This window comes from Leucopleurus acutus (assembly GCF_964270905.1).
Source record: "Leucopleurus acutus genome assembly, chromosome: 17".
NCBI lineage: Eukaryota > Metazoa > Chordata > Mammalia > Artiodactyla > Delphinidae > Leucopleurus > Leucopleurus acutus.
Genome location: NC_139159.1, coordinates 27,968,672 through 27,993,470, shown reverse-complemented (window position 1 = coordinate 27,993,470; position 24,799 = coordinate 27,968,672). Strand labels below are relative to the sequence as shown.

General features: G+C 36.8%; 1 protein-coding gene across 1 annotated transcript in view; it reads right to left on the bottom strand.

Annotated features, from left to right (window-relative positions):
• The window catches only part of RALYL (RALY RNA binding protein like), a gene marked incomplete at its 3' end in the record, with an annotated part of 523,686 nt that overhangs the window by 39,123 nt on the left and 459,764 nt on the right, over nucleotides 1-24,799 (bottom strand). The window contains exon 7 of the mRNA XM_082858435.1: nucleotides 16,876-17,048. Coding sequence (XP_082714561.1) covers nucleotides 16,876-17,048 — 173 coding nt within the window. The remainder of the gene's footprint in view (nucleotides 1-16,875; nucleotides 17,049-24,799) is intronic.

The following is a 24,799-nucleotide window of genomic DNA, read 5'->3' as shown; positions in this document are numbered from 1 at the left end:
AGGTGATTTCTATCAAACATTTAGAGAAGAGCTAACACCTATCCTTCTCAAACTCTTCCAAAATATAACAGAGGGAAGACACTCCCAAACTCATTTTATGAGGCCACCATCACCCTGATACCAAAACCAGACAAAGATGTCACAAAGAAAGAAAACTACAGGCTGATGTAGTAGCACTGATGAACATAGATGTAAAAATCCTCAACAAAATAGTAGCAAACAGAATCCAACAGCACAGTAAAAGGATCATACACCATGATCAAGTGGGGTTTATAACAGGAATGCAAGGATTCTTCAATATACACAAATCAATCAATGTGATACATCATATCAACAAATTGAAGGAGAAAAACCATGTGATAATCTCAATAGACACAGAAAAAGCTTTTGCAAAATTCAACTCCGAATTATGATAAAAACCCTCCAGAAAGTAGGCATAGAGGGAACTTACTTTAATATAATAAAGGCCATATATGACAAAACCACAGCCAACATCATTCTCAATGGTGAAAAACTGGAACCATTTCCACTAATATCAAGAAGAAGACAAGGTTGTCCACTCTCACCATTATTATTCAACAGAGTTTTGGCAGAGCAATCAGAGAAGAAAAAGAAATAAAAGGAATACAAATTGGAAAAGAAGAAGTAAAGCTGTCACTGTTTACAGATGACATGATACTCTACATAGAGAATCCTAAAGATGCTATCAGAAAACTACTACAGCTAATCAATGAATTTGGGAAAGTAGCAGGATACAAAATTAACGCACAGAAATCTCTTGCATTCCTGTACACTAATGATGAAAAATCTGAGAGAGAATTTAAGGAAACACTCCCATTTACCATTGCAACAAAAGGAATAAAATATCTGGGGACAAACATATCTAAGGAGACAAAAGACCTGTATGCAGAAAACTATAAGACACTGACTGATGAAACTAATTAAAAATAACAGAAACAGCTGGAGAGATATACCATGTTCTTGGATTGGAAGAATCTACATTGTGAAAATGACTCTACTAGCCAAAGCAATCTACAGATTCAATGCAATCTCTATGAAACTACCACTGGCATTTTTCACAGAACAAGAGCAAAACATTTCACAATTTGTATGGAAACACAAAAGACCCCGAATAGCCAAAGCGGTCTTGAGAAAGAGGAACAGAGCTGGAGGAACCAGGCTCCCTGACTTCAGACTATACTACAAAGCTACATTAATCAGGCATCCCTGGTGGTGCAGTGGCTGGGAGTCTGCCTGCCGATGCAGAGGACGCGGGTTCATGCCCCAGTCTGGGAGGATCCCACGTGCTGTGGAGCGGCTGGGCCCGTGAGCCATGGTTTCTGAGCCTGCGTGTCTGGAGCCTGTGCTCCGCAATGGGAGAGGCCACAGCAGTGAGAGGCCTGCGCATATGGAGAAAAAAAAATGCTACAGTAATCAAAACAGTATGGTACTGGCGCAAAAAAAGAAATGTTGCTCAGAAATGTAGATCAATGGAACAAGACAGAAAGCCCAGAGATAAACCCATGCACATATGGTCACCTTATTTTTGATAAAGGAGGCAAGAATACACAATGGAGAAAAGACAGCATCTTCAATAGGTGGTGCTGGGATAACTGGACAGCTACATGTAAAAGAATGAAATTAGAACACTCCCTAACACCATACACAGATATAAACTCAGAATGGATTAAAGACCTAAATGTAAGGCCAGACACCATCAAACTCTTAGAGGAAAACATAGGCAGAACACTCTATGACATAAATCACAGCAAGATCCTTTTTGACCCACCTCCTAGAGAAAAACAAATGGGACCTAATGAAACTTCAAAGCTTTTGCACAGCAAAGGAAACCATAAACAAGATGAAAAGACAACCCTCAGAATGGGAGAAAATATTTGCAAATGAAGCAACTGACAAAGGATTAATCTCCAAAATTTACAAGCAGCTCATGCAGCTCAATATCTAAAAAACAAACAACCCAATCCAAAAATGGGCAGAAGACCTAAATAGACATTTCTCCAAGGAAGATATACAGATTGCCAACAAACACATGAAAGAATGTTGAACATCACTAATCATTAGAGGAATGCAAATCAAAACTATAATGAGGTATTACCTCACACCAGTCAGAATGGCCATCATCAAAAAATCTACAAAAAATAAATGCTGGAGAGGGTGTGGAGAAAAGGGAACACTCTTACAGTGTTGGTGGGTATGTATACTGATGGAGCCACTATGAAGAACAGTATGGAGGTTCCCTAAAATACTAAGAATAGAACTACCATACGACCCAGCAATCTCACTTCTGGGCATATACCCTGAGAAAACCATAAATCAGAAAGAGTCATGTACCAAAATGTTAACTGTAGCTCTATTTACAATAGCCAGGACATGGAAGCAACTTAAGTGTCCATCGACAGTTGAATGGATAAAGAAGATGTGGCACATATTTACAATGGAATATTACTCAGCCATAAAAAGATATGAAATTGAGTTATTTGTAGTGAGTTGGATGGACCTGGTGTCTGTCATACAGAGTGAAGTAAGTCAGAACGAGATAAACAAATACTGTATGCTAACACATACATATGGAATCTAAAGAAAAAAAAAGATTATGAAGAACGTAGGGGCAGGACAGGAATAAAGAAGGAGATGTAGAGATTGGACTTGAGGACATGGGAAGGGGGAAGGGTAAGTTGGGACGAAGTGAGAGAGCAGCAGGGACTAATATATACTACCAAGTGTAAAATAGAAAGCTAGTGGGAAGCAGCCGCATAGCACAGGGAGGTCAGCTTGGTGCTTTGTGACCACCTAGAGGGGTGGGTTAGGGAGGGTGGGAGGGAGATGCAAGTGAGAGGAGATATGGGGATATAGGTATATGTATAGCTGATTCAGTTTGTTATAATGCAGAAACTATCACACCATTGTTAAGCAATTATACTCCAATAAAATTGTTGTTAAGAAAAATAAAAACCGGGAGCCAGATCACATGAGCTCCAGAGCAAATCTATAGCAAAAACTAAAATAAAAGCCATATATCACTGCAGGCTACTGTTAGCATTATCTTTATAAAAAAATTCATAAAAGCACTTGAAAAGGCATCCTTTTGAATTGAATAAGCCAGCATGTATAAAATCAAAGAAAATTTTAACAAGATGAAAGCAAAGTATGATTCTTCTCAGAATATTATATTTGTTTCCTGAAGGCTTTCTTGTCAAATAAGAAGTGCTTTTAAACCAATCTGACTCTCTAGAGACTTTAAAGACAAAGTTCCATATGAAAGATTATGTTGCTAGAAATTTTGTAATGTTTTATTGAAAGCTTCACTTGCAAAATGAGATGATAATGATAATCTCAATAAGGATAACAATAGTTGCAATTTGCTTCTTAAGTTGTGTTAGAGACTTTGTTAAGTGCAGTTCATGAATTATCTCATTTAATTCTTACTAGAGCCCTATGAGGGGGCGTTATTATTCCAATTTCATGGATAACAATACAGAGGCTGAGAAAAGTTAAATAATGTATTGAAGGCCAGTAGTCAAAACTATTTCTATGGAGTGTTGCCAGGTCAATGACAGGAAGTTCAGCTGAATTTGAATTTCAGATAAATGATAAATAAATATATATATATATATATATATTTTGTTAGAAGTATGTCCCATGGAATATTAGGGAGATGATTATATTAGAAATTAATTCATTTTTTATCTGAAAATCAAATTTAACTGGTGTCTTGTGTTTTTATTTGCCAGATCTGGAAACTCTACTTCTATCTCACTCCAGAAAAATTTGCATCAGACCACTAGGTTACACTGCATCCTAATCCTCTGTTATGTACAGGCAATTCCTGATTTACTTACTTGAAATTTATGGGATAAATTTCAAACATCTAGCACAGCATCAAGACCCTTTATGATTTGTACTCCACTTTCCTGATCTCCACATTCAGGGCTGCATCAAATGCCAAGGTTCTGAGGCAGGAGCTGAATGGTGTGTGTCTGGAGGCCAGTGTAGCTGTCGTGGGCTGTGTGGGAGAGAACTCAGAGCCACATCAGAGAGGGGACAGGGACCAGATAACACAGGCCTTTGGAGATCACTGTAAGGACATATGTTTCTACTTTGAGTGAGGTGGGCAGCTATTGGTGAATTTAAAATGGAATGACCTGGCTTAAGTTTTAACAGGACAAAATTGGTTGCCTCTTGGAGAGCAATGTGAGAGGGACAAGGGTGGAAGCAGGGAGGGGTTGCAAATATCAGGCAACAGCTCAAGAGGCTGCTTTTCTTGAGCTGTTGGGCTTCAAGGATTTTGTGGGTTCAGTATGCAAGCTCTGGATGACAACTTCTAACTTAGAGCTAGAGAGAGGGGAATCATTCTTCAAGTTTTAGTTTGGAACCTGGTGTGGCTTCACATTGAGACATGAAAGGAACCTGTTCCAGGTGAACCTTGTGGATATTGCATCTTTAGGTGCAGAAGAGGCAGCCCTACTGGCATAGAGCAATGTTCTGTCACAAAAGGCAGAAGCAAAGGCTGCGGCAAAACTGTACCCTCAAGGGGAGAGCAGGTGGTGGGCAGGCAGCTGGAGCACATAATCAGACATGATCCTGCACACAGCTGAGACACTTCCTGGAACCTCCCAGAAACAACTGGGAGAGACAGGGGGTGGCCAGGTACTGCAACTATGCAAGAGTTCCTATGACGCTGTTAGACTTTAATTTAACTATGACCTAATTTATACCTACATAGGCATGGAAGCATTAGGGTTAGCAAAATTAAACGAATGAATTTAAAGAACAAACCACAAACACTTAGCAAATTTTAACTGATTGTCTACTTTGTGCTAGGCATGTGCTTCTTGGATATTACCTCATTTACTTTTCACAACAATCCCAGATCAGGCATATATTATCATCAATCCCTTTTTACTGATGAAAGACATAGATAACTAGCTTGCACAAAGTCATGGAGATTTGAACTGCTTCTGTCAGAAATTCAAATTTAACTGACTGCAGACAGAGTTTATGTTTTTAACAACTAAGCCATTTAGCCTCCTGAGGAAAATAAAGTTCACCCTAATGAGCTAAGCAGAGTTCTTTAGCAAAAATAAAAATGATTGAAATCAAGGGAGATGCCAAAAGAAATAGTCTGAAATTCACTCTGACGAACATTTATTATAGAAGGATCAGAGCTCCCAAAGAGGCTGGATTCCAAGGTGGGAAGCCAGGGCAGCTATGTCAGCCAATCACACCCTTTGCCTCAAAGTCTTAGCCATTTCCTATTTCTATTGAGAAGAGCTGGCCACTTAGCTGTCATGGCCTTGGCCATTTTTGCCTCAAAAGCATGTCACCCAGGCCAGGTCACTTGCAGGACACATGCACCATGATTGTTCATTCTATCCCTAACTCCATTTAAATTATGAATGGAGGCTTTCTTTATGTCCTTAGTATCTGTTTTCAGGAGGATAGGGAAGATAGCATATGATGGATTGACAGAGTTCAAGATGAAGGTTTTGAATACAGACCCAAATCAAACAGGTTAAGTAAACACTTTCTTGCTCCCTTGTGATATATACCTCTAACCAATTCAGTTGGCACTACCGTTGAGAATGTGTCTCCCAAGTTCTTTTTTGTCCTCTAGCTACTTTAGTCCATATGGTGATATTAAAAAGAGATCAAAGCACAGTTGATATGGGGGAGCATCCAGGTGAAGGATTTCATTAGGAAAGAAACAAAAAGCTTCAAAGAGAAGGAAACATTTTCAGTCTAGCTCATGAAGGCCAAGAATATTGATCAGAATGCTTTACACCATCAAGATTTTCAGTGGTGTATCAGAAAGCCTGCTTTGAGTTCTCTTCAACTATAGCATTGGATTTGTGGTTCAGACCTTCCCCAATGTGCATAGCAATTCAAGAGTTTGTTAAGCCCAGGTGACTCACTGCTTAGTTGAATGTTTTGTTAAATGCTGAAAGATATATTACAATGTAGTACTGAGATTTCATGCCCAAGTATTACACAATCCAGCTAGGTAATTCCACTGTGGATTCTTACTAGATTTGCCTGATTTGATTGCATGTAGTCAGCAAAAGTAATTACAAGTAGAATTCAAAATTTCAAACCTCAGCCTGGTAAAACTACAAATTCCTGAGCTCTTCCTCAGATAGTCACTATCAGTATTTTTAGCAAGCACCTTAGGGTCTTTGGATGTGAGTGCACCAAGAACTTTGCTTTGGAAAGCACTGACTAGCCTCTCAAAGGCTCCTGAATGTAGCTGACAGCTCATGATATCCTCAGGTGTACAGAGTCACCTTTCTCATTCATCTTTCCCCATACACCTGGGGAGAGTTCATTCACCCTTTTGAATTAGCAGAGCATTAAGCACTCACTTTTCTATAGAATTTCCATTTTTACACAGACTACTTCTTTGTGGATTACGTTATTTTATATAAAAGGGGATTACAATTTTGGTGGATATGGAAAAAGTAAAAGAGCTTGAAAGGTAAATGTCTTGTGAAGTTTTTAGTAGTTTTATCAAAAAATCTATTTATCTATCTGCCTATCTATTGATCCATTGACCCACCCACCCACCACCTACCTAATATGAAATATCTAATGTATTTTGGATATTAAGTATACTTTATGTGATTCCCCATTTGTAAATTACATCTTTCATATTGGTCTTATCATAATAGAGGGCTTTGTATGTTTTGTCTGTAGCTTTTATCCTCAGGTAACTGATAGCCTTCTTTTTCTATTTTATTTTATTTTTTTGCAATTATTCCTTTTTATTTACTTTTTTAAAAAAATAAATAATTAATTATTTTATACAGCAGGTTCTTATTAGTCATCCATTTTATACACATTAGTGTATACATGTCAATCCCAATCTCCCAATTCATCCCACCACCAACAACCCCTGCTGCTTTCCCCCTTGGTGTCTATAAGTTTGTTCTCTACATCTGTGTCTCAATTTCTGCCCTGCAAACTGGTTCATCTGTACCATTTTTCTAGGTTCCACATATATACGTTAATATATGATATTTGTTTTTCTCTTTCGGACTTACTTCACTCTGTATGACAATCTTTAGGTCCATCCACGTCTCTAAAAATGACCCAATTCTGTTCCTTTTTATGGCTGTGTAATATTCCATTGTATATATGTACCACATCTTCTTTATCCATTTGTCTGTTGATGGGCATTTAGGTTGCTTCCATGACCTGGTTGTTGTAAATGGTGCTGCAATGAACATTGGGGTCATGTGTCTTTTTGAATTATGGTTTTCTCTGGGTATATGCCCAGTAGTGGGATTGTTGGGTCATATGGTAATTTTATTTTTAGTTCTTTAAGGAACTTCCATACTGTCCTCCATAGTGGCTGTATCAATTTACATTCCCAACAACAGTGCAAAAGGGTTCCCTTTTCTCCACACCTTCTCCAGCATTTGTTGTTTTTAGATATTCTGATGATGCCCATTCTAACTGATGTGAGGTGATACCTCATTGTAGTTTTGATTTGCATTTCTCTAATAATTAGTGATGTTGAGCAACTTTTCATGTGCTTCTTGGCCATGTGTATGGCTTCTTTGGAGAAATGTCTATTTAAGTCTGCTGCCTATTTTTGGATTGGGTTGTTTGTTTTTTTAATATTGAGCTGCATGTGCTATTTATATATTTTGGAGATTAATCCTTTGTCTGTTGATTCATTTACAAATACTTTCTCCCTTTGAGGGTTGTCTCTCATCTTGCTTATAGTTTCCTTTGCTTTGCAAAAGCATTTTAAGTTTCATTAGGTCCCATTTGTTTACTTTTGTTTTTATTTCCATTTTACCCTAGGAGGTAAAAAAATCTCTTGCTGTGATTTATGTCAAAGAGTGTTTGTCCTATGTTTTCCTCTAAGAGTTTTATAGTGTCTGGTCTTACATTTAGGTCTCTAATTCATTTTGAGTTTATTTTTGTGTGAGGTGTTAGGCAGTGTCCTAATTTCATTTTTTTACATGTAGCTGTCCATTTTTCCCAGCACCACTTATTGAAGAGACTGTCTTTTCTCCATTGTATATCCTTGCTTCCGTTGTCAAAGATTAGCTGACCATAGGTGTGTGGGTTTATCTCTGGGCTTTTTATCTTGTTCCACTGATCTATATTTCTGTTTTTGTGCCAGTACCATATTGTCTTGATTAGTGAAGTTTGTAGTATAGTCTGAAGTCAGGGAGTCTGATTCCTCCAGCTCCACTTTTTTTCCCTCAAGATTGCTTTGGCTATTCAGGGTCTTTTTTGTCTCCATACAAACTTTAAGATTTTTTTTTCTAGTTCTGTAAAAAATGCCATTGGTAATTTGAAAGGGATTGCATTGAATCTGTAGATTGCTTTGGGTAGTATAGTCATTTTCACAACATTGATTCTTCCAATCCAAGGACAAGGTATATCTCTCCACCTGCTGGTATTATCTTTAATTTCTTTCATCAGTGCCTTATAGTTTCCTGCATACAGGTGTTTTGTCTCCCTAGGTAGGTTTATTCCGAGGTATTTTATTCTTTTTGTTGCAATGGTAAATGGCAGTGTTTCCTTAATTTCTCTTTCAGATTTTTCATCATTAGTGTATAGGAATGCAAGAGATTTCTGTGCATTAATTTTGTATCCTGCAAATTTACCAAATTCATTGAGTAGCTCTAGTAGTTTTCTGGTGGCATCTTTAGGATTCTCTATGTATAGTATCTTGTCATCTGCAAACAGTGACAGTTTTACTTCTTCTTTTCCAATTTGTATTCTTTTTATTTGTTTTCCTTCTCTGAATGCCGTGGCTAGGACTTCCAAAACTATGTTGAATAATAGTGGTGAGAGTGGACATCCTTGTCTTCCTGATCTTAGAGGAAATGTTTTCAGTTTTTCACCATTGAGAATGATGATTGTTGTGGGTTTGTCATATATGGCTTTTATTATGTTGAGTTAGGTTCCCTCTATGCCCACTTTCTGGAGAGTTTTATCATAAATTGGTGTTGAATTTTATCAAAAGATTTTTCTTCATCTATTGAGGTTATCATATAGTTTTTATTCTTCAATTTTTTAATATGGTGTATCACATTGATTGATTTGCATATATTGAAGAATCCTTGCATCCCTGGGATAAATCCCCCTTGATCATAGTGTATGATCCTTTTAATGTGTTGTTGGTTTCTGATTACTAGTATTTTGTTGAGGATTTTTGCATCTATATTCATCAGTGATTTTGGTCTGTAGTTTTCTTTTTTTTGTAGTATCTTTGTCTGGTTTTGGTATCAGGGTGATGGTGGCCTCATAGAATGAGTTTGGGAGTGTTCCTTCCTCTGCAATTTTTTGGAAGAGTTTGAGAAGGATGGTGTTAGCTCTTCTCTAAATATTTGATAGAATTCACCTGTGAGGCCATCTGACTCTGGGCTTTTGTTTGAAGATTTTAAATCATAGTTTCAATTTCATTACTTGTGATTGGTCTGTTCATATTTTCTAATTCTTCCTGGTTCAGTCTTGGATGTTTATACTTTTCTAAGAATTTGTCCATTTCTTCCAAGTTGTCCATTTTATTGGCATAGAGTTGCTTGTAATAGTCTCTTAGGATGCTTTGTATTTCTGTGGTGTCTGTTGTAACTTCTCCTTTTTCATTTCTAATTTTATTGATTTGAGTCCTCTCATTCTTTTTCGTGATGAGTCATGCTAATGGTTTATCAGTTTTGTTTATCTTCTCAAAGAACCAGCTTTTAGTTTTATTGATCTTTGCTCTTGTTTTCTTTGTTTCTATTTCATTTATTTCTGCTCTGATCTTTATGATTTCTTTCCTTCTGCTAACTTTGGGTTTTGTTTGTTCTTCTTTCTCTAGTTCCTTTAGGTGTAAGGTTAGATTGTTTATTTGAGATATTTCTTGTTTCTTGAGGTAGGCTTGTATAGCTATAAACTTCCCTCTTAAAACTGCTTCTGCTGCATCCTATAGGTTTTGATTGTTGTGTTTTTACTGTCATTTGTCTCTAGGTATTTTTAAATTTCCTCTTTGATTTCTTCAGTGATCTCTCGGTTACTTAGTAATGTATTGTTTAGCCTCCATGTGTTTTTTTTTTATGTTTTGTTCCCTGTAATTGATTTCTAATATCATAGCATTGTGGTCAGAAAAGATGCTTGATATGATTTTAATTTTCTTAAATTTACTGAGCCTTGATTTGTGCCCCATGATGTGATCTATCCTGGAGAATGATCCATGCACACTTGAGAAGAAAGTGTAATCTGCTGTTTTTGGATGGAATGTCCTATAAATATCAATTAAATCTATGTGGTCTATTGTGTCATTTAAAGCTTGTGTTTCCTTATTATTTTTCTGTTTGGATGGTCTATCCATCAGTGTAAGTGAGGTTTAAATTCCCCCACTATTATTGTGTTACTATCAATTTCCTCTTTTATAGTTGTTAGCAGTTGCCTTATGTATTGAGGTGCTCCTACGTTGGGTGCATATATATTTATAATGTTATATCTTCTTCTTGGATTGATCTGTTGATCATTATGTAGTGTTCTTCCTTGTCTCATGTAACATTCTTTATTTTAAAGTCTATTTTATGTGATATGAGTATTGCTACTCCAGCTTTCTTTTGATTTCCATTTGCATGGAATATCTTTTTTCATCCCCTCACTTTCAGTCTGTATGGGTCCCTGGGTCTGATGTGGGTCTATTGCAGAGGGCATATATGTGGGTCTTGTTTTTGTATCCATTCAGCAAGCCTGTGTCTTTTGGTTGGAGCATATAATCCATTCACTTTTAAGGTAATTATCGATATGTATGTTCCTATTACCATTTTCTTAACTGTTATGGGTTTGTTTTTGTAGGTCCTTTTCTCCTCTTGTGTTTCCCACTTAGAGAAGTTCCTTTAGCATTTGTTGTAAAGCTGGTTTGGTGGTGCTGAATTCTCTTAGCTTTTGCTTGTCTGTAAAGCTTTTGATTTCTCCATTGAATCTGAATGAGATCCTTGCAGGGTAGAGTAATCTTGGTTGTAGTTTCCTCCCTTTCATCACTTTAAGTATATCATGCTACTCCCTTCTGCCTTGTAGAGTTTCTGTTGAGAAATCAGCTGTTAATCTTATCGGAGTTCCATTGTATTTTATTTGTCATTTTTCCCTTGCTGGTTTCAATAATTTTTCTTTGCCTTTAATTTTAACCAGTTTAATTAATATGTGTCTCAGTGTGCTTCTCCTTGGGGGTATCCTGTATGGGACTCTGCACTTCCTGGACTTGGTTGGCTATTTCTTTTCCCATGTTAGGGAAATTTTCAATTATAATCTCTTCAAATATTTTCTCTGGTCCTTCCTCTCTCTCTTCTCTTTCTGGGACCCCTATAATGTGAATGTTGTTGTGTTTAATGTTGTCCCAGAGGTCTCTTAGGCTGTCTTCATTTCTTTTCATTCTTTTTTTCTTTATTCTGTGAATAAAGAAATGAATTCCACCATTTTGTCTTCCAGGTCACTTATCCATTCTTCTGCCTCAGTTATTCTGCTATCAATTCCTTTTAGTGTATTTTTCATTTTGTTATTGTATTGTTCATCTCTGTTTGCTTGTTCTTTAATTCTTCTAGATCTTTGTTAAACATTTCTTGCATCTTCTCGATCTTTTCCTCCATTCTTTTTCCGAGGTCCTGGATCATCTTCACTATCATTATTCTGAATTTTTTTTCTGGAAGGTTGCCTATCTCACTTCATTTGGTTGTTTTTCTGGGGTTTTATCTTGTTTTTTCATCTGATAAATAGCCCTCTGCCTTTTCATCTTGTCTATCTTTCTGTGAATGTGGTTTTTGTTTCACAAGCTGCAGGATTGTAGTTCATCTTGCTTCTGCTGTCTGCTCTCTGGTGGATGAAGCTATCTACGAGGCTTGTGTAATTTTCCTGATGGGAGGGACTGATGGTGGGTACAGCTGGCTGTTGTTCTGTTGGTCAAAGCTCAATCCTTTTGTCTGCTTATTGGTGGGGCTGGGTTTCCTCTCTGTTCGTTGTTTGGCCTGAGGCAACCCAACACTGGAGCCTATAGGGGCTAATGGTGGACTCTGGGTGGGCTCACTCCAAGGGTACTTCCCAGTACTTCTGCTGCCAGTGTCCTTGTCCTCACGGTGAGACAGAGCCAGCCACCACCTCTGCAGGAGACTCACCAACCCTTGCAGGTAGGTCTGCTGCAGTTTCCTATGGGGTCACTGCTCTTTCCCTTGGGTCCAAATAACATACTACTTTGTGTGTGCCCTCCAAGAGTGGAGTCTCTGTTTCCCACATTCCTGTTAAAGTCCTGTAATCAAATCCTGGTAGCCTTCAGAGTTTGATTCTCTAGGAATTCCTCCTCCTGTTGCCAGACCCCCATGTTCCAAAGCCTGACGTGGGACTCAGAACATTCACTCCAGTTGGTGGACTTCTGTGGTGTAAGTGTTCTCCAGTTTGTGAGTCACCAACCCAGCAGTTATGGGATTTGATTTTATTGTGATTGTGCCCCTCCTACCATCTCATTGTGGCTTGTCCTTTGTCTTTGGATGTGGGATATCATTTTTGGTGAGTTCCAGTGTCTTCCTGTCAATGATTGTTCAGCAGTTAGTTGTGATTTGGGTGTTTTTGCAAGAAGGAGTGAGAGCACGTCCTTCTACTCTGCCATTTTGAAACAAGTCGAGTTCTTGATAGCCTTTTTGATGGAAGAAATATGATTTCCTTCTTTATTCCCATAGCAAAAATCTCATTAGTGGTCAATCAATAAATATTTGCTAATAGATTTATTCAGAAATGAGTATGGTAACAGTTTAATAGTGTATGTATAATACGTCAATATAGAGTTCAATTTTAAATATATTCAAGTCTTAATTGATAGGCACTAATGAAATATATAGGCATAGATTATTATAGAATCACAGATTTCTAGCCCTGGCTTGCTTCTTATAAATTATGAAGTCCAAGTATATGATTTTTTACATGAGGAAATCAGTCTTCTCTAAGGCACTAAGCTACTTGAGAAAAAGAACCATTTACTTAAACATTTCATTTTACACATAAAGCAATAGTTTTAGTTATCTGTACAATTTTTGTAGCACCTGATTCACACCCAGTAGGCACCTGAACGTTAGTTGAATGGATTGCTTAATGGAAATCGATTTCACTAACTGGATATTTAGATCTAGGCAATATATGGAGCAGCTTCCCGCATGCTCCACAAGAGGTGCCACTGCTTATGGCTGTCCCATTATCACATTTTGCTGGATCTCCTTTGCTTCAGATACAAGTCTTGTTTCCCATTCATTTCAGATTTTCTTTGAGCAGCTGACTGAGCACGTGGATGCCAGTTCTTCCTTTTGGTTGCTACTGTATGTGCTAAAGACCTAATTATACTGTATCCTTGCTGAATTTGTAATCATACCCACTCTTCAAAAAGAGAAGATTTGTGTTTTTAATTTCCTTTTCAGGAACCAAGGATGATTTTGTTCATATGGTCTGGAAAAGAGAAAATAGTAGACACCAGAACAGGGAATTTTCTCTTGGCCAATCACTGGGAGGGACTCCCCTGTCTCCGTTTAGACTGCAGGGACTGAGTACTACACTCACCCTCACTCATTGTTTTCCAAGTTTTAGAAATGAAATGAGATACTAGAGATAGTATCCTTACCTCCAATTAGCTAAACCCCCAATTATAATGCTGTAGTTGAGGGAGAAAACCTGAGAACATTCAGGCAGCAATAGTTCTAATCAGTTACTTTCTGTGTGTTTAGAACATAAACCAAACACCATGGTTTCGTTTTGTTCCCTTGGCTGCATGCTCAACCCTTGCTCTTTCAGACATGGTGTTCCTGGAACACAGACTCACTCAGAGGAAAGATCAAACAAAATGGATTTTAGAAATTTCTGACCTAACCTTACTATTTTGCAGATAAGAAAGTTGAGACTCAGAGAAGTTATGTTTAAGGTGAATCGATTGGATTGGATAGTGACAGATCTGGGACTAAAATGGGCCTTGCTATCTCTTTCATGCCAGCTGACTTTTCATAGCTGTCTTACTCTTGTACTTCTATCTGATATTTGGAGTGATTTCATGCACATGTAGATGAGCTATCTTGCATCTGAGCCTCTCAGTTCCTTGAATTCTTCATATGCAGTGACTTTTCTTATGATCCCACATCCATCCCCCCCCCCATGGATTTTCTCATCACCTGTCACTCCTCTGAAATATCTCAGTCTCTGAGTACAACAATTGCTTTTCTCTTATTCATTTCCTTTCCTTTCCTCTGGTCCTTAATGGTATAAGGATTTCTATTCCCTTCGTGCCTCTGTATTCTCCTTCTCAGCCCCCTTGTATGTTCCCCTCCTTCCCTGATCAACAGTGGTTCTCAAAGAGAACCCCAGACTGGCTGCATCAGCATGACTTGGGAACCCGTTAGAAACGTGAATTCCCAGACATACTCAGTATACTGAATCCGAAACTCTTGGAATGGGACAGCAATATGTGTTTTAACCATCTGGAATGGGAATTAACAAACTCCAGGTTATTCTGATGCACCTTAAAGTTTGCAAACTACTACTCTTTAATTCTTGGTCTCTAGCCTCAGCTGGCTGTGGACACTAACCGTCAATCTTTATATGTTTTCCAAATTAGTGATGTTCTATGTTTTCCATACTTGCTTCTTCAAATCTTCTCCTTTCTCCTTAAATATGTGACAATGCCAATCTCTCCTCACTCTCCAGAGATTATCACCCTCTGACTTACAGTTCATGCTTGAATTCCCTCAAGCACCTGCCACCAAATCCTCAGACTTACTACAGTTTGTTGCAATGAAAGAGTGTCCCTCTTCACGTCGAAGGTCAGCCTATACATACAACTGTGTCCTAAATCCCTTTCCCGTCAGCACTGGGGACTTTCTTTCTCCTCAGCAAGTTCTCTCTCTCTCTCTCCTGGCATCTTCCACCCAATCTCAATTTAAATTCATGCACTTAGGGATTTTGATTCTAAGTGTGATGAAAGCACTGTAGGGTTTTAAGCAAGGGAGTAGCATTATCTGGTATACAGTTTAAAAAGATTTTTATCCCTTTGTGTGGAGAATGGATTGAATGGGCTGAAGCAAAAAAGTCAGTTTAGCTGTAGTGGAGATGTAACTAGCTTTGGGCTATGATTTGGAGGTAGAATGTATGGGGGAAGGTGGAGCAAATCAAAGGTAATCGTCGTCTTTTTGGTTTTTAACAACTGTGTGGATAATGATGCTGTTTACCAGAAAGGGGAAGGCTGGAAAGTAATAAGATGGCTAGAAAAAATCAAGAATGTTTCTGGCATGTTAAGTTTCAATTGTTTATTGAACATTTATGAGGAGAGAGGCATCTACTTGAGTTTAGAATTCCAGGAAGAGATGAAAAGTAGAAATATAGATTTAGGAATCTTTGGCCTATAAATAATACTCAAAGCTCTGGTGTTTGATGAAGTTACCTTGTGAAAGTGTGTATAAAGAGAAGGTGGCCCATGACAAAGTCCTGGGCTATTCCATTATTTAGTGGGAATATGGAGGGAAAGTTTCTAGCACGGGTGAATGAGAATGAACAACTAGTATTCTGAAAAATTCTCCTAACCAGTTTTCAGCCAAATTCTGCTGACAGGTTAATTAAAATAAGAATGGAGAGGCAACCATTGGTAATGGCAACATGGAGGCCTCCAGAGATCTCAACAAAAGCAGTCACAATGAGACAGTGACAGCAAAAGTCTGATTAGAATGGCTTGAGGAACTTATGTTGTTGGATTAAAGTCCTGCCTAAGGAGAAGCTGAGAAACTTGTTAGTCTTTCATTCTAGTCCCTGCTCAACAGACTCTAGATCTAAAAATAGGTACTCAAGTCCTTCAAACTGATACAGACTTTTGTAAAAATAAGGGTGGTTGTTAAAGGCTCATATCTGAAAAGTTTAAATAAAGGTACCATGCAATTTAAACAGCTGGAATGTTAAAAATCAATATAGAATTCCATAAATGAAACTAGGGATAGGTTAGTTACCATGCCAAAATAACAACCACGACAAAATCAGTTAAATAACAGTAGGTATTAAAACAAATTGGAATCTGATATTACCTAGGATAAGTCAAGTTTAATGCAATCAGTCCATAGATACTTGAGAGCTGGCAACACACACACACATTTGCCTTATTCTTATTAGTCAGTCCCTTTAAGATAGTATATTTAATTTCATGGCTGATAAAATATGAGGAGTAGCATTCTCGTCAGCATATATTTACCAAGTCCCTGGTGTGTTTATACAGGAAAGAACATCTGGAAATGACCAGTATAATGATTACAACATTGGGGAAAACAAAACATGTAAAGAATCAAGTCTCAATCAAATCCGCAACTCATAAAAACTGGTTATCAAGCAGCACAGGCACTGAAGATGATAAACTGGCTATACACCGAAGGATCATCGTAGTGAGCAGAGTGTACAAAGGGCTGTTGGCCTTATAACTAATATAATTATCATCAGTGAGTGACACTACTAAATAAGAGGGGAACCATGTATTGTCCAGTAAATGGTTGTTTTGTTACCAGGATATCATACCCACGTACAGTTCATGTGTAACTGCACAAACACAAGATTCCTTTCATGATGAAGCATTTGAGAAAGAGAATCTTTCATATGAGGCTGTAAATATACCTAATCTCATATATAATATTCCTGTTCATTCATTTATTCCCTCATATTTTAAATTAGCAAAAATATATTGAGCACTTATTATGTGCAAAGCACTGCCTGAGTTTGCCTTAAATATGTGCATGTAAGAAAGAAATAAGCCCCCAATAATTAATCTATATTTTAGAATGAATGAGTCGCTGACATGCTGGTACTATTACCAAAGGGTGTGGACACCAAATGTTTAGTTCCTACCAGCTCATGACCCCCATCTTCATCGAAGTCCTCCTCTATCCCATCAGTCATCTCTTCTCCATCAGCATCTGGCCCTCCTTCAGCAGGCTCCTCTGTAGAGTGATCTGCATTCTCTGACACACATTCATCTTGGATCAGCTCTATACTCTCTTCCAATTTCTTCTTCTGAGCTTCTGGTGGAGGGGGGAAAAAGCAAATGACTACTACTTTGGGTTGCTCATGAGCCATTTGGATAAACCATGAAAAAACAGTCTATGAATGGGTAAACTCTGTACTATTAAGTGTGTGAGGAAGATAAAGTAAATTATGTTAAGGTTGAATTTATTCAGTCATGTAAATTATGTTCATATCTCTGTGTATTTACATGTAAGCATATTATTTTTTAACAGAATTAGCAAAAAAATTGGGGAATGCAGATGGTACTTGTATATAAGGAAACAAAGATTTACATAAACAGATTGATCTTTCTGGTTATATATAGTTCTTTCTGATAAGGATGTCCTCTCTAAGGAGAAAATACAGCAAAAAAAAAAAAAAGAAAATCAGATAAAACATAGAATGTGTTCACTCAAGGAAGGAGGATGAAGAATGTTCTCACTGACAAGTTCAAACTTAAGTGAAGAAGACAAAAACTCACTGAGGAAAAAAGTACAAAAGCAGATATGTTGGCCATCAACAACATGTTCATGTGAACAATCCTTTGATATTTAACTCTAAATTCTGCTGGTAGATGTGGTTAACCACAAGGGTTAAGAATAAAATTCTGGTGTAAGAGAGCCCACGTTCAATGTCGAGCTTCATCATTTACAAGCTTTGCGACGCTGAAATGATAAACCCTCCTTGTGCCTCAGTTTTCTCATCCACGCAATCAGGATAGAGAGATTTTAACTTTCAGGGCCTGGAGTAGTAAATCAAAGTGTTTAGTTTAGTGATTTGCAAATAGTAAGTGCTCAACAAATGAAGCTACATTCTACATTAATGGAATTCCCTCTAATGCCAGGGTGTGTGCATTTCGTTCACAGAAATGTGCCCAAATGGGAATTATGCTGGCAACATAATAATTATTTCCCCTAGTGGTTGGTTTTCTTCTCTTGTGAAAATACCAAGAAGCACTGGGTATTGAATAAATGAGATTATCTTATGTACCTCCTTCTCTTATTGCCATGTGTACATGACTATGTCAAAAGCTATGTGCTTTTCACACTCATTTTGATTATTATTATTTTATCAGATGATTATCCCATTATTCGAGTTTTAAAAGATGTTGCACTTTGAGTTTATTTATTTATATTTTACAGCAATAAGGATAGTTTACAGAGCCAAAATATTTTGGGGTATTCATTCTTGGTAGTTTTTGTAATGTGAGTTAAAAGGAAAATAAGCATTGTTATATACATTTTGACTCAGCACAAATCTTTTCAAACATAACTAATATGTAAATCAATAAATGGATAAACATTATGTATAAGTAAGAAGATATCCTCTCCTATAAATTGTTTAAAATTGTAGTAATAGTTACTTATATAAATACAGGCATAACTCCAAGGAGATATTGCGGGTTCAGGGTTCAGTTCCAGACCAGTTTTTTTCTGTTCTTTGCTGTACACCTGAAACTAACACAATATTGTAAATCAACTATATTTTAATTTAAAAAAAAAGCTGTGATGGGCAGACTAGTGAGAGCACTGAAAAGTTTGGAATCCTCTGATATTAATCATGCCTTATGCTCCACCTTGTTGCCTCTGTATCGCTGATCCTGGAAGACACATGGATTTGGCTACTCTAGTGTGATCTTCCACTCTTTCTCCTAAAAGAGGTTTTTGTACTTATCACGTGACCCCCTCACTTCTAGCCGCTCTGGGTCACTATGTTGGTGGTTCAAATGCCCTGACTCTCAAGTTCTGGTGTTGGTATTTTAAGAAAGAAAAAGGAATGAAGGTCTGGGATTGGATAATTATTATTCTATAAAAAATGTCCCTAATATTACAACTTTTCCTAAAGTCAAACTTTCTCAATTTTAAGTCATTGTGTTTATTCTTTTGTTATAACACACAAATGGGCTTCTGGTTAAAATTCACATTATATTGGAAATTCATTTGGTCTGGCATATCTATTTCTTCTCTAATGACTTCAGAAATATATGTTCTCTAAGAACCGTCACTTTTTGAAGTTGAAAGTTATATTGTTTCTTTTTTCTCTAGAAAATCTCTGGTCCAAAAGGTGTAATGGATTTTCAGAGAATATATGTAGGACCAGATCTTGGAGTTGTATAGTCCTCATTTGGCTTTGTGTAACAATTTGCTTCAGTTATCTTTGGAATCCAAGTTGACTTTCTTGATCTTCTTAGTTGAATACAATCCCTCCTCCTTTGATCAACCAAAACGTGTATCAGATAGTTTTGTTGTCTTCTCCTTTTCTCATTAGTGTTTAAGCTTTCTTGAAACTTGAGCTATTGCCTCAAAAGGTCATTATCACACTCTAAGGGGATAAGAAAGATGTCAATCTTTTATAAAGTGAAAAGTGCAATACTCGTCAGTTATCAAGAAATATTTTGATGTTCTCTGTACCCCTCATTGAATGCCTTATACAGAGAAGAGATAAGGTATTAGAGAGAATATAGGATTTGAGATCCACACTTTTGCTAATTACTAGTTCTATTAACTGTAATTTTCTTTTCTAAAAGATGAGCATAAAGATGATATCTTTCAGAAGGCTACAGTATGCTCAAATGAGGAAAAAGAGGTGAATGCATTTTTTAAACTATAAAGGGCACAAAAACATGTTCTCTTAAGAGGTTCTAAATAGTTCTTGAGTTGAATCTATATTGATCACTTGATTGCTATAGATAAGTTGTCCATATCAAAATAATTCATCACTACTGATCATTAAGAATCATATATTACAAAGACAATTTTGGCTTTGATGTGGTCCCTTAATTTCTGTTTAGACAGACATAGTGTTTTAAGTTACTCTGTTTTGTGTATTAATATACAGCATACATGTAATTCCTCTGATGACCTATTTCAAAGGCAGTTGTGTATTAATATAGTTCATTGCAAAAACATCCTATAACATCCTCATTCATCCATTCATTAATTAGAAAGCTAGCTGCATGGAAGACATTATCTGGTTGAGAAAAAAAAGCTTAATTATAATGGCAATTGATTCATAGGAGTTTAACAGAAATACACTCAGTCTGTGCTTTAGTAATGTGGCCACCATAGATTTTTGTCATTATCTCAATGGGAAATGTTATAATCACTAAGCAGTGATAGGTTTCATGAAAAAAAAATCACACATGAAAGTATATCTTGTTTATAAAACTGTTGGTTCACAGTTTACCAAGCAGTTTTGATCCAGTTATTATCTTGTTGAAATAGAAAGAAACAAAGCAACTAGTTTTATTTTTATGAATAATTATCTAATTCTACTTCTATTAGAAATGAGTAGTTTATTAGTAGTTGTTAGTTTTTTAGTTTATTCTTAACTTCATAACAGTCTCTTTATCTGCATAATTCTTTTTCTACTTCTCACTTTTACTTTTTATTGTGAGTGCGTGTGTGCGTGCACATGCACGCATGCATTTGTGTCTCTACTACTGAAGCTTCTTTGGGGCAGAAACCTTTTTATACGTTTTTGTATCCCTGGTGGCTCAGAGGCTTACATGTAAATTAAATATTTGTTGAATATATTCATGAATTTTTGTGGAACTAAAAAAACAAAAATAAATGTCTGGGTATCAAATTCTTTTCATAGAGTCACAGTGATTTTTGAATTTGGCACCATGGTAGCAAAAATACAAATTCAAAGAAACTAAAAGAAACCTCCTTGAAACATTCTGCATAAGAGCCCCACACCACTAAGGCAAAATCAATTGTGAGGTATGAGAATTTCTGAAAGGAAAATTGTTCATGTTTATAACTGACAAGTCTCCAGGAGAAAAATAAACTATGAAGTCTTCAGGTGCTTGCAGGAGGAGGGCTGCCTTTGAACAGTGGCATTATTTTGAGTCTTTGTTGACTTTTTAAGTCAGAGTGAGGGGCAACCACAACATTTCTTTTGTGAGAAAAGTGAGTTAGTTTTAGATTTTTTTTTTTTTTTTTTTTTTTTTTGCGGTAAGCGGGTCTCTCACAGTTGTGGTCTCTCACAGTTGTGGCCTCTCCCGCTGTGGAGCACAGGCTAGGGACGTGCAGGCCCAGCGGCCATGGCTCAGGGGTCTAGCCGCTCCGCAGCATGTGAGATCCTCCCGGACCGGGGCACGAACCCACGTCCCCTGCATCGGCAGGCAGACTCTCAACCACTGCGCCTCCAGGGAAGCCCCAAGGGAGTGTTTTGAATCTCTTCAGGAACCAGACAATTTTTTTTGAGGTTTTAATTATTTTAAATTAAAAATTATTTTTACTGAAATATAGTTGGTTTACAATGTTGTGTTAATTACTTCTGTGCAGCAAAATTATTCAATTATATATACATTCTATTTGTAACTATTCTTTTCCATTATGGTTTATCATAGGATATTGAGCATTGTTCTCTGTGTTATACTGTAGGACCTTGTGTTATCCATCCTATATATAAAAGCCTACATCTGCTAACTCCAGCCTCCCACTCCATCCCTTCCCCAACCCCCACCCCCTTGGCAACCACCAGTCTGTTCTCTATGTCCATGGTTCTGTTTCCATTTCCTAGATAGGTTCGTCTGTGTCATATTTTAGATTCCATGTATAAGTGATATCATATGGTATTTATCTTTCTCTTTCTGACTTCACTTAGTATGAGAATCTCTAGTTGCATCCATGTTGCTGCAAATGGCATTATTTCATTCTTTTTAATGGCTGAGTAGTATTCCATTGTATATATGTACCACATCTTCTTTATCCATTCATCTGTTGATTGACACTTATGTTGTTTCCATGTCTTGGCTATTGCGAATAGTGCTGCTATGAACATAGCAGTACATATATCTCTCTGAAATATAGTTTTGTCTGATGTATGCCCAGGAGTGGGATTGCTGGATAATATGGTAATTCTATTTTTAGTTTTCTGAAGAACTTCCATACTGTTTTCCACAGTGGCTGCACCAACTTACATTCCCACCAATGTGTAGGAGGGAAGAACCAGAAAATTTTAAATTCAAGAATGAAGAAATTTGCTTAGTTAAAAGCACATGTTCAAACTAAACAATGGCTATCAAAGGAAACGAAGTGTAAGTGACAGGTAAATACTTCTGTTTAAAGGAAAATGCCTCAGGCTTTAAAAAGCCCTAAAAGGAAAGAATTTGATATAAAATTTTAATCCTCATATTCAAATATTTTTTTCTGTACCTCTCATTTCTATTTCATCATGTATATATGATTTAGAAGGCAAGTTAGAATTGTTGGGATTTATGTTCAAAGCATTTTTATTAAATTCACTTTGCTATAGAGCTATTATCATTAATATAACTTTGAAAATTGGTTGAGTTGGCAATTAAGTTTTTTGACATACTGGCTTAATTGCTAGCTAATTGCTAGCTGTATTGTACTTAGCAGATGGTTAGAAAGTATGTTGATATAAAAACAGTCACATTATTCATCAGAGCCAGCTAGTAGCCTCAAACTATTGTTTTCACATTGCAGTATAAACTGTATTGTTTTAAAAAATTCTACAATACCTGTGTATAATATGAATTTAACTCAATGATTCCAGTAAATGCCATTTAGAAAGATGCACTTATGGCTGGTGTCACTAACAATGACATAAATGAGCATCAGGAAAGGTATGCAGGAAGAATGCCTTTAGATTAACATACCAGTTACATAAGTACACTCCTGGTGAAAAAGACCTCAAAGTTGTTCACAAGAAGTATCCTCGATAGTTGAGGTGACCATAGATTCAATATAAATCACTTAAAAATTACTGAGATATTGTGTTTATTTAAATCTCACAATAATTTTAAGGAATAGACATTATTTTACCCATTTTATAAATTTTATAATGACCTTTCCAAATTTTATGCAGGTAGTAAGTTCTGGGACTAGGTCTCTAGTAGGATGTGAACCTAGTTCTGTTTGATTCCCAAGTCTGGGGCCTCGGATGTTTTAGTAGTGTAAATCTATTTGCCCCAAGGTAGATGAATTAGGGAGGAATTAGAAGTGTAAAGAACAGCTAAAAGTTCTTAAAAAAAATAAGGTGACTGCAATAGAGCAAGTGAGTGGGCTTGAGTATCAGCAGTACCACTGAGAAAATAGAAGGGTTGGAGTAAAAAGATGCCAAAAGCCAGATTTTGCAATACTGGCTATAGTAGGAATGGAAGATGATATCAAGGTTGGCAATGTGATTGACAGGATTTATGTAATGGTGATGTGACAGAGGCAGGGTGCAGAGAGAAGAGTATATTTAGAGGAGAAAGAGTTCAATTTTTAAAGACTATGATTGAGTTGTTACTAAGAAAGCCTTAACGTTCCCATCAGCTTGACTGCACTTTTGACAGACTCCATTCTGATTATGGGCCCTGACCTCCTTTTTCTTACAGCATTTACTTTGGAAACCTTGCGCCTGTAAATTCTTTCTATGCCCCTTTGAGTTGTACATCTTTTATAACCAGGTATGTCTTTTCAAGACCTGGAGGCTCCCCCTTTGACATGTAATCATCAGAAAAAGATAGAGGATTCCTGGCTCCCAGTCTCTGTGGGCCAGTAGGAGCCTAACTTCCATAGAGTCAATCAGCAAACATGGATGGCCTCATCATATTGATCAACCTCCCTACTAACATCCTCTAATACTTTTCAGTCAGCTCACTCTTGCATTTAAAAACCCTCCTACCTTTTGTTTTGGTAGAGCTGAGTTCAATTTCCATCCCCTATTACAATAGTTTTGACCTCTATTACAGTAGTCTTGAATGAAGTCTTCCTTGCCATTTTTAACAAGTGTCCAGTGACACTTATCTGAGGGATGGCCACTGGAGCTCTCTAGGAAGCAGTTGGAAAAGTTTTGATCCATTTGTTAGAGACAACTCAATCTCTTTTTTCCCCTGTAAATTGAGCTTCTTTAAAACATTTAATTTTTGTAGTTAAATATTTCTACAAGACTTTTTAATGAAAAACAGTAGTTTTCTCTTCCCATTTGCTTATCATTTCCAGCTCTTTAAGGGTTTTATACTCACTTAGCCGATTCTTTTAAATATGTGCCCTTATATTTCTAAATAGCATGTTTATATTGCTACTTCTTGATTAGTTTTATACACTATCTATTAACATCACCCTTGGGAAGCTGAGGATTCAGCTTACTTCCCATCCCCACTTACTTCCCATCTCCCTCAAGTGTTATATTGTAAATTGTATTAGATCAGTTTTCGGTTTTTACATAAATTTAAAAATGTAAATGCATTGGGCAGCTAACTTGTTAGTATATAATGAATAATTTGTTCTTTCCCAAACAATATTTTACTTTCTTTGGAATTAAAAATTGCCTTAGGTTGTTTGTTTTAAATTTGGTACTTGTACTAAGTACATGTACTCCTTTCTATATGCTTAAACAAACTTACCTGTCCCTCCATCAGATGTGTAACTCTCATCTCAACCAATTCACTTCCCCAACTATTAGCCACTGAATCCATTTCATCTTCTTGAAAAAGTCTCTCCCAGAACGTTTGAGCAGGTCTGATCTGTACTCATTATTTTCCAGGTCTCTTTCACAGCTCATATGCTAGAATCTTCTTTATCATTATCCTGAGGATTCCCTTTGCCTTTGGATTCCCTGCTTTGGGAAAGTCATGTTATTCTGTTTCTTGGTTTAACTCCTTGTTTTGGTGAAGTATATCTTTAGTAATTATCAGAGAAAGGGTGAATTGGAGGTAAGTTTTTTAAGCCTTATACATCTGAAAATATCTTCAATCTACCCTCACTTTTTAATAGTTTGGGAATTAGGTATAGAATTGTAGGTTGCA